General features: G+C 48.8%; 1 protein-coding gene across 2 annotated transcripts; it reads left to right on the forward strand.

Annotated features, from left to right (window-relative positions):
- Positions 1-7,643: 7,643 nt before the first annotated feature.
- On the forward strand, positions 7,644-9,706 carry FOXG_14348 (uncharacterized protein; the record flags this gene model as incomplete). Of its 2 annotated transcripts, XM_018394416.1 has the most annotated exons (5): positions 7,644-8,283; positions 8,335-8,816; positions 8,864-9,045; positions 9,094-9,156; positions 9,210-9,446. In XM_018394416.1, the coding sequence occupies exons 1-5, from the start codon at positions 7,730-7,732 to the stop codon at positions 9,444-9,446; spliced, it is 1,518 nt and encodes a 505-aa protein (XP_018254547.1). In that variant the 5' UTR covers positions 7,644-7,729. The 2 variants fall into 2 exon arrangements, with proteins under 2 accessions (XP_018254547.1, XP_018254548.1); XM_018394417.1 differs by having other exon boundaries at positions 8,864-9,156; positions 9,210-9,706.
- Between the last annotated feature and the right edge of the window lie 651 nt (positions 9,707-10,357).

Consider the following 10,357-nt stretch of genomic DNA (forward strand, 5'->3'; position numbering starts at 1 on the left):
GTTCGGAAGAAGTTCTTTCGTGGTCATTGGAGTGAGGGAAGGCTTTCCCCCTTGAATTCTAAAATGACTCGTGATCTTATCCACGAATGACGATTGCGACAGCCAAATCAGACGTTGGTTTCGGTCGCGAATAATCTCAATTCCAAGAAACCACTGTAGCGTATCTCCTCCAGAGAGTTGGTATTTTTCTCGAAGCTTGCCTATTGTCCATTCGACCGATTTTTGATTGGTCTTCTCGTAGGCAACAATGAGGTCGTCCACATAGAAGAATATCAATATTCCTCCTTTCGAGAGACAGCATGGCTCATGAGGTACAGACTTGAACCCAATGTTCGTAAGGGTGGTGGTTAGTTCTTTTTGCCAAAGTAGTGGTGACTGGCGCAAGCCGTATAGTGCTTTCTGAAGTTTGAGAACCAGGCCAGGCTTTCGGTAGCCTCCGGGCATCCGCATGTAGACGTCCTGTTTCAGTTCAGCATTGACAAAGGCGTTGACGACATCATACTGGAGAAGTTCTAAATCAAAGCGAGCAGCTATAGCCATGAGTGTTCGGAAAGATCTGCCGGCAAGTGTGGATGCATAGGTATCCTCGTGTGTCGACTTGGCCTGTTGATCGCCTCGTACAACGAGCCGGGCCTTGCACTTGGTGAACCATCCGTGCTTGTCGAACTTGTACACATAAACCCACATGCAGTCCAGGAGTTCCTTACCTGCGGCTTCTTCTCTCTGAACCTCACGCCAGGAGCGCATTTCTTTATGGCTTTCAAGATGAGTCTTTTCTGCCTCGCGGAATAGGTCACCTAGTGGATGGTTCTTGAGGTCTTTATGCCTTTTTGGCAATATTGGCATGTCTCGTCGGTGTATTCGGCGTTGGCCGTCACCTAAGTCTGTCAGCTTTGCAGATTGTGTTTTGCGATTGGGAGAATCCATCAGCTTAGTAGATTTCCCATGGCTTCCCGTAGACTGAGGTTCTCTGCTATCAGGGTGGCAGCTGGCCGAGCTCGCCTGCTTCTCGAGCTTCCGCTTACTCACCACCTTGCCATTCCAGGTCCCTTTCACAGATGCGAGTCGACCGGCATTAAATGCGGCCTCCCAGTAACTGCTCGGAGTTGAAATGACACGAGAGGCTCCATTTGCGCCGTCTCGTCCCGGGGAAGTGCCAGCGCTAGGTGGGACATGCACCATCTTGGCAGCTCGTAACTGAGGGGGGTTTTCCCCCTCCTTCCTCACGGGAGGTTCTCTGATAGTAGCGACCAGAAGGGCAGCAGGCCGTAGAGGGCAAGTCTCCGGGGTCAGGTAGGGAGTGAATCGAGCGGTCGTGTAGGGGTGATCAGTCCCGTCAGGCTCTTCTCGATTGCGATCTCCTACGACTAGTGTCCTGCCAGTCTCACCCTGCGTAATCGTGAGATCACGTTCAAACCCTCTATGTGGATAACTTGCAGCCTCCCGCTCAAACGCTAGTCCTTCAGGCAAGGCGCTTAATTCCTCGTCTTCTTCTTGGGTAGAAGCATCCAGATTGATGCTAGATCCCTGTGGGACCTCTGCATCAGTGAGATGCTGAATAAGTTCTTCCTCGTTTAGTTCTTTTAAATCATCCTTGAGGTGTTGGACATCCCCAGAGAACGTCTCCTTCTCGTTGAAGATCACGTCTCTAGTGGAGATGACCTTGTTGGTCAACGGATTCCAGACCCTGTAGATGTTTGTCGAGTTATACCCGACCAGGTATCCTATCCACCCTCGGGATTGAGTCGTTGTCGCCGATTCTTCTTTTTCAAAGCATCGGTCGTCATCGCAAAGGCTTTACAGCCATACACGCGTAGGTGTGTTTGATCGGGCTTACGCTCCGTGACAACCACGCCGTCCCTAAAGGCAAAGTAAGTGTAGAAACGCTCATATGGCGTCTTCCAATTGTAGATATACTTGGGTGTCCTATTGTATAGGTATACGGCAGCACGCCAGATCTCAACCCAAAGGAACGAAGGCAGCTTTGCTCCGATTCTCATCGCGCGAGCTTTCTCCTTGATCACACCCCCCGAGCGCTCTGCGCCGCCATTTTGACTTTGGGCATATGGCGCGGAGGGCTCTAGGCGCATCCCGTTTTTGATACTGAGGAAGTCACTTACCTGGTGACTATCCGGGATCTCGTTATCACACTCGATGACTTCGGGCCTACACTGGAGTTGTCGCTCTAGTGTTCTGAGTAGATGCTCAAGTGCACCGATAAGCGTTGGTGCAGTTCGATCGGGAAGATAATAGTCCCAGATATAGCCAGAGTAACGGTCGGTGACCAGCATAGCTGAAGTGTAGCCTGGATCCCCACTCATGTCGTGGAAATCAATAGCGAGTCGGATTCCAGCCTTCTCAGGTGGAACTCGTCTTTGTCGACGGACTTGGCGCTTCACCTTCGCCATTCCACAAGCATCACACTCAACCGTGGAGATCCCTCTGATCTTCACCCCCCGACATTGGCCCACGAGGTGCTTGAGTGCTTCAGGCCCTGGGTGTCCAAGTCGAAGGTGCCAAAAGGTTTCGTCTCCACTGCGAGGAGGGCGTTTAGTCCACGAATCATACTGTTTCCGTTTGGCTAGGAATGCCGCTGCCGTTGTTGATTTGTCGATATACTCCAGTACGTACTGGTCGAAATGATCCGTCAATGTGCAGAGGATTGAATCATCTTTCCTGCGGATTTGGTTGTTGTTCCCTTTGGTATCCCAGTAGTAGCCCCTTTTCCGCAACTGGCGGTATGACACAATATTGCATGCAAAGTTTATGCAATGAGCTACATCTCGCAATCTGAGAAGAGAGGGTCCTTGAGGTCCTCGAACGCGAATATCCACGTTCCCGTACCCGTGAATGGCCACTGGTGACTCCCCTGCGTAGACGAAGTCTCCAGACGGCGCCGGTCGGTAGTTGAGGAACCTGCATACTTCATTGAAGATATGGATTGTCGATCCAGAGTCAAGGATGGCAGAATGTCTGAGAGGGTAGGGGGCACAGTTGAAGGCTGCGATAAAGTTGTGCATCACTAGGTAGCTTGCCTTGACGTGTGCCATACCCCGCCCAAGTCACTCGTCCTGAGTGGTTCTGTCTCTACTTTTGGACAATCGTTTGACTTCCTCCGCCAAACCAGTATCGTTCTTGAGACGGTCATTTATTAATCGTTGTATCGCTTGGTTGGGCTCCCATCCTTCGGCTTTCTGGGCTGGGAATAAGTACCAGCAGCCTCTCCAGTCATGGAAACCCAAACATCCTCGACAAGTAGGGCCGTCCGGGTTCGGATTGACGGTCGTCTCTGCTCGTTTTCGTTTTGTTGATACTCCTCTTCCGCCGCCTCGTGCTCTACGCCCACGGCCTTGGCCTCGCGTATCTCGATGTGCATAGGATGTTTCGTCCGTCGCCCAATCTGAGGCGTCTCCTTGGACTTCAATAGTGTCATTATCGCGGTCTGTGATTTCAGGTCTGTCGTTCCTGGATGCAGCGCCGTATGTGGCTGCGAATGCGCCTCTCTTGATTCCTGACGGCCTTCCGCTAGCGTTGGCCATTTTGGCTTCGTATCGAATGTCGGCAGCGACCTCTCGATAGTTGAGGGAATTGTTGAGGATTTGAGGACGTCGGTGTTGTCGGAAAGTAGATGCCCAGCTGGGGAGGACGTGATACATTGCTCGGTTCAGGTCTTCCGCCCAGCATTGCGCGTCGAGGGCATCGGGGACTTTCTTGCTGATCGCTTCGGCCATGGTCGTCTCCCACTCCGTGACCCACTCGTTGAGTTTGTTGATCTTCGGGGCTGTATGTACGGCTTTGTGGTACTTGTCGCGCGCTTCGGGTCGAAGGCGTTCGTTGTATACCGCTCCAGATCTTCGTAGCTCCTGATACCACTTGTCTAATCGGTCTCCCGTGACGCAGGATGTTTTCTGATACGTGGCCGAGACCGTCTTGAGGACAAACTCGACCAGCTTCTGCTCCTGTTTCTTCGTCTCTCTATACGCCGTTTCTTTCAGAGAGTAGATCCTGATATCATGCTCGTATTCCGCTCTTCCTTCAGACGTCAACTCTCCGATTCGCCGGGGCGGTACGTAATCTGAGCTGGGCGTCATTGTGCCACTATCGGGATCGTCCGGATCTGCTTGTCTGGGGTAGTCTCGGATTTCTGGAAGTTCTGGTCGCTGAGGCCATCGGATACGATCGGTTGGATCAATATACTGCCACAGGTCGTAGGCGTGCGCCAGTTTCTTGAATTCGTTGGACCAGGAGTCCCAATCCTCCGGAGACGCGTAGCTAATGGTCCTCTCGGCGTGTTTGGCCGACATGGTGATAGAATGAACCGAAAGTCGTATGCATTTGGGTGCGCGGGTCGCTGAGATGCAATTGAGACTCTTAATTGTTAGACATTACGTGTATTCGGTTCATTGATGTGAATTGGTGTATTCATCTTGTGTTCTGTTGAAATCTACCCCTTAGAGGTTTTACCATTTCGGCTGTAATCTTAAAGTATCCCTGCTTGCACGTGAGACCCCAGCACCTGTTCAACAGTAACGTGGTTGATAAGTATGTGTCCCAAACAAGTATGTGTCCCACTTGAATTTATATCTTAAAAGTTGGATTTAAAAAACTAATATAAAATTAAAGCTAACCCTAAAATAGCTAAAATTTAAAAGTTATATATTTAACTCTATAAGAAAGCTATATTGTTAATAAAATAATTCTAGCTAATTTATTTATAGCTAGTATATAAAGAAGCTTATTCACACTGTATAATTAAGCTTTACTATATAAAATAAAATAGCTAAAAACCTTAAAGAAATATTTTTATAAATAAATAGCTATAGTTTATAAGAATATATTTTTATAGGATTTTTAGCTATTTTATTTAAGGTAGCTAGATGTTATAGGGTAGGCTATTTTTAGTTGCACAGTGTGGTGGGACACATACTTGTTTGGGACACATGCTTATCAACCACGTTATCTCTCTATATAAAGATTAACTTAAAATGCTACGTCAAGACTACAGTCTATATGTTATAGGCCTAAATACCTATTTAGCAGCTTATTAACTTAATAGTTCCTTTAATAGGTATAATAAGTTATTTATAAGAAGGATATATGAACAGTTCAATACTTTAATTATGGTTAACTTATAGTAATATAACGTGGTTGATAAGTGAGTGGGTCAGACAAGTGAGTGAGTCAAAAACCCCTCATCCTACAACATTACCATCTAATCAAATACTTCTCAACCACCAAGCATGCCTCAATCATCAAATGAAGCTAGAATCCTTCTTGCACTTCAAGCCCTTCAAAATAACCCAAAACTAAGTCTCCGACGTGCCTCAACTATATATCAGGTTTCTTTTGAGACCTTACGCCGCCGCCATAATGGCATTCAATCACGACGCGATTGTATCCCAAAGTCACGGAAACTATCTGATCTAGAGGAACAGATAATAGTCCAATTCATTCTTGACCTAGATTCGCGAGGATTTCCCTCGCGATTGCGTTTTGTGGAAGAAATGGCTAATTCTCTGCTTGCTGACCGCGATGCGTCACCTGTCGGCAAGCGCTGGGCTCATAACTTCGTCAAGCGACAACCAGAGCTAAAGACGCGGTTATTTCGGAAATATGACTACCAGAGAGCTAAATGCGAAGATCCATCGATTATTCGTGGCTGGTTTAGGCTCGTACAGAACACAATCGCAAAGTATGGTATCCGATCAGATGATATCTGGAACTTTGATGAGACTGGCTTTATGATGGGCATCATTATGGCCGGAATGGTCGTCACCGGTTCAGAAAGGCAAGGAAGACCAAAATCAGTCCAGCCTGGAAACCGGGAATGGATTACTGTAATCCAGGCGATTAATGCAGAAGGTCAATCGATCGCGCCGTTTATCATTGGTGCAGGCCAATATCACCTTGCCAATTGGTACCGAGAATGCGACCTCCCGGGCGATTGGGTTATTGCAACGAGCCAAAATGGATGGACAAATAACCAGCTAGGCCTTGAGTGGCTAAAGCACTTTGATCGGTCTACAACTAAGCGATCGGTTGGTTCCTATCGTCTTCTGATCCTTGATGGCCACGAAAGCCACCACTCCGCCGATTTCGAGAGATATTGCAAGGAGAACAAGGTTATCACGCTCTGTATGCCTGCTCATGCATCTCACCTACTCCAGCCTCTTGATGTTGGGTGTTTTGCAGTACTGAAAAAGGCATATGGTCGAGAAATAGAGCATCTGATCAGATGCTCTATAACCCATATTTCTAAGACCGAATTCTTTTCCGCCTTTTATGCCGCATTTAAAGCCACTTTTACTGAAAGCAATATCCAGGGAGGTTTTAGAGGAGCTGGGCTTGCTCCTTTTGACCCAGAAAATGTAATCTCAAAGCTTGATGTACAGCTACGGACTCCAACGCCTCCCGAGGAGGCTGCTAAACCATCGACCTCTTGGACTTCAAAGACCCCAAAGACGGCAATTGAGGCCCAATCTCAGTCTGAATACCTTGAAAGGTGAATCAGAAGGCATAAGAGCAGCTCCCCAGAGTCAATAATTGAAGCTTTAAAGTCAAATACTAAAGCAACAAAGGCAGTTATGCATGAGGTTGTCTTATTGAGGAGTGAGCTCCGAAATCTTCGAGATGCAAATGAGATACTAAGCCGGCGCCGAACGACAAAAAGGACTAGATTACAGCAAGGAGGGGCGATGACTGTACAGGAAGCATCACAAGTAATTGATCAGATGGATGTTGATACACAGCTAGTGAGGGAATCATCGAGAAGTGGTAATCAAGCAAGGTCGATGCGACCGGGTATTCGGCGTTGTGGGGTATGCGGCAAAGCCGGCCATAATGTAAGGACCTGTCAGGTAGTTATTGAGACCCCTGGGGAAGAGTATAGTGAGTGATTTTAATTGATCAGATAGTTTATGTTGTTTTTAAATGGATTGAAAGTATAAAGGTTGAGATTTTTGACTCGCTCACTTGTCTGACCCACTCACTTATCAACCACGTTATGTGGAGAAGTACCTTTAGTTTTATCTATTTTGATTGGTTTGATACCCCTGTCGTGACCCCGCCTAAGGGCTGTGGCACTCAAAGGATAGTAAAAATATAGTGACTTATTATAGCCTTATGCTACTTAAAGAGACAATATTAGCCTGTATATAGCAAATGCTACTACATCTTGTGGTTAGGTATACGAGTTCCACCTTTATTACCCTGGGGGCTGTATCAGAGGTGCTCCAGGAAGATGTGGGGTGTCGCGTCGGCGCGGGACCATAAGCGCTGCCTTTATTTCTGGGTCATTAGTCTATTATTATCCGCCGGAACACTGGTCCACGCCCCGGCCTTTTCACCTCGGTCGTTTAAATGCCATGCCATATATGCGAGGTGAATCGGGGAGTGGGAAATAGGATCAAAGCATATGTGTTCAGTAGGACAAACCTCTAATGCTCGGATGTAATTGGTGATGTGCAGAAACGAGGAATGCCATTTGTTAACCTACTATGCGCCCGGTTGACCTATTCTCAACAGAGAAGGTGGTCGAGCGATCGCTGTTCTAGAAACAACAAAATCCGACTATGACTCACGCGGTGAGATTCCCGACTTGGCGTCGAGATCGGTGAGGGCGAAAACTCTTCCAGAAGATATATACTTTATAGACCTGTATTTATCCTCAGGAATTGATGTCAATAGCATAGACTCGTAAGACAAACCGTTTTCTTATTTCTGCTGTGAAATGGTCACTCCCAACGCAATACTCACTCCCCATTCCCCCGTCCTCGCATCCGCAGCGACAAAAGAACTAAAGGACGACGCCCCCGATGCCATAGAACTAGGCGCCCCCGTGCAAAGGCGCGAAAACACATCCATCTTCTCGCGATGGCAGAAGCGATGGATCTCCCTCATAACCTCCTTCGCAGCCATGTTCTCGACCCTCAGCACCTTCGTCTACCTCCCCGCCCTCACCCCCATATCCCGCGACCTCAGCGTCTCCATCACGCTCATGAACCTCACTGTCACATCCTACCTAGTGGTCGCGGGCATCGCGCCCGCGTTCATAGGCGATATTGCAGACCAGAGCGGCCGCAAACCCGTCTACATCCTCGTGTTCCTGCTCATGCTGGCGGCGAACCTGGGCATGGCGAATCTGACTAAGTGGAGCGTGCTGCTGGTGCTGAGGATGATACTGAGCGCGGGGGCTTCAGGTACGGTGAGCGTTGCGTATGGTGTTGTTGCGGATATTACGACTGCTGGGGAGAGGGGGTCGTTTATCGGGACCATCTTTTTGTTGTAAGTGGCGGCTAACAACCCACGATAGGGTTTGGACTAATGAGAACCCAGCACGACAATGGCGCCGAGTTTGGGGCCTGTATTGGGAGGTATACTTGCAGAGAAACTCTGCTGGCGCTGGATCTTTTGGTTCCTCTCCATCCTCACTGGAGGAACCCTCGTGATACTAGCCCTCCTTCTTCCCGAGACGCAGAGAAAGATTGTCGGAGATGGAAGTCTGCCAGCCAGAGGGATATACTGGAGTGTGGTATCCCCAAAGGCCTCAAGGTCAACTCGGCAGAGCCAAGGAGATGCCGAGCCTCGTGAAAAGAGAGGCTGCCGATTCCCCAACCCCCTTACCTGCCTCCCGGTGCTCATGGACAAGGGGTCTCTCTTCTCGATCCTGATCGGAGCCTTGCAGTATGTCAATGTGATGACGCTGCAGACGTCGCTTGCATCGCTGAGCATCGAGGTATACAACCTGAACTACCTGCAGGCAGGCCTCATCTACATCCCCTGTGGAGTATGCTCAGCAGTGTCTGCAAAAGTCACAGGTAAACTTGAGTCGAGCACCCTAACCACAGTAGCTGATTGATAACAGGCAAGTATATCGACTGGAACTTTCGCCGAACCCGACACAGACTAGGCGTAGAAGATGCCCGCAGCGTGGGAGACATCGAGGGCTTCCCTCTTGAACATACTCGCCTCGAAGGAGCCTACCTCCTCACGATAATATGCACCCTAACAACAGTAGGCTACGGCCTGATCGTCGAGTTCAAAACAGTGAGATCCTAATCCTCTTATAGCCCTTCTAGAACTCACACTGCCAAGCATATATCATCGATGCTAGCGATGCAAGCCCTAGCAGGTCTCACAGCGGGAGCCTTATTCACGGTACTCTTTCCCCTCCCTAGTCGATCCTTTTACCCGCTAATCTCGTCCCGCAGATGACAGCCACCCTCATCACAGACTACAACACACACCGCTCTGCAACAGCCCAAGCGGCGTCCAACCTCATCCGCTGCATGGGTGCAGGAGCAGGCACAGCGTCGTTCGAGCCCCTCATCCGCGCGATCGGTTCTGGTTGGGCGTTCGCGATCTACGCCATCCTGGTCCTGCTCCAGGTGCCGTTGATCTGGGGATTGAAGAGGAACGGCATGGCCTGGAGGAGCAGGAACAAGTGAGACGGACGACTCAGATAAGAGGGGGAAGCCCACTAATACGTAATTCGAAAAGTGGTCTCCGGGGGAGGCTGGACAGGGATGTTGCTGATGGCCTGCAATATCCACTTTAATAAATGAGCATAACAGCAGCCTCCCCCGCAAAAAGGGGCGTGACAGGTCTTGTCCTCAGCGAGCACGAGCAATGAAAAATATTATATATATTAGCTAATAGTAAGTTAATACTTTTATATCTAGGATAATATATAAAATAAGATAATTAAGAATATTAAATTTAACTTAGCTTAGCTAGGAGTATAAAGTAAATTAGTATGATTTAGTAATAAAGAAATAGGGGAATAATAATGGACCCGCGAACCCTTAGAGCGTGCACGGATCAGAATATGTGCATTGCGTCGCAATGTTCGCAGCAATCATTGTAGTGGGGCTCGATGTTCTATTGTGCCGATTCCGGCGGGGGCTGACTGCCGATGTCGAACCAGAGGTGATCTGAAAGCTCATAATCTCCTCTCTTCTCCCCTGAACATTGTTCCCAGACGCTCAAGTTTGGCCACAAGCTTTGGATGGGCAACAATTCCCTTCCAATGTGACAATGCCCAACATGGATCCAGCCCATCGTCAAGGAGAAATTAGGGCACAATGCCAGGTATATCAACCATTGAGCCCTCGGCAGACAAGAACGCTTCGAGTTCATCCTTCGGCCGACTCCGATGTCGAGATTGAATGCGACCTATTCACGGTAGACCTCAAGAAGAAATCAGGCGCAACAGTTGCGGGAAGCTCCAAGAAGGCCGGGTACGAGGCATTATCGTACACTTGGGGGGATCCCGAGCCAACCAAGAGAATCTTGGTAAATGGGCTACCGTTCTGGATCTCTGCAAATCTCTTCGCGGCGTTAAGACAGCTTCGGCTCC

This window comes from Fusarium oxysporum, chromosome 15 (genome assembly GCF_000149955.1).
Source record: "Fusarium oxysporum f. sp. lycopersici 4287 chromosome 15, whole genome shotgun sequence".
In the NCBI taxonomy this organism is placed as follows: Eukaryota; Fungi; Ascomycota; class Sordariomycetes; order Hypocreales; family Nectriaceae; genus Fusarium; species Fusarium oxysporum.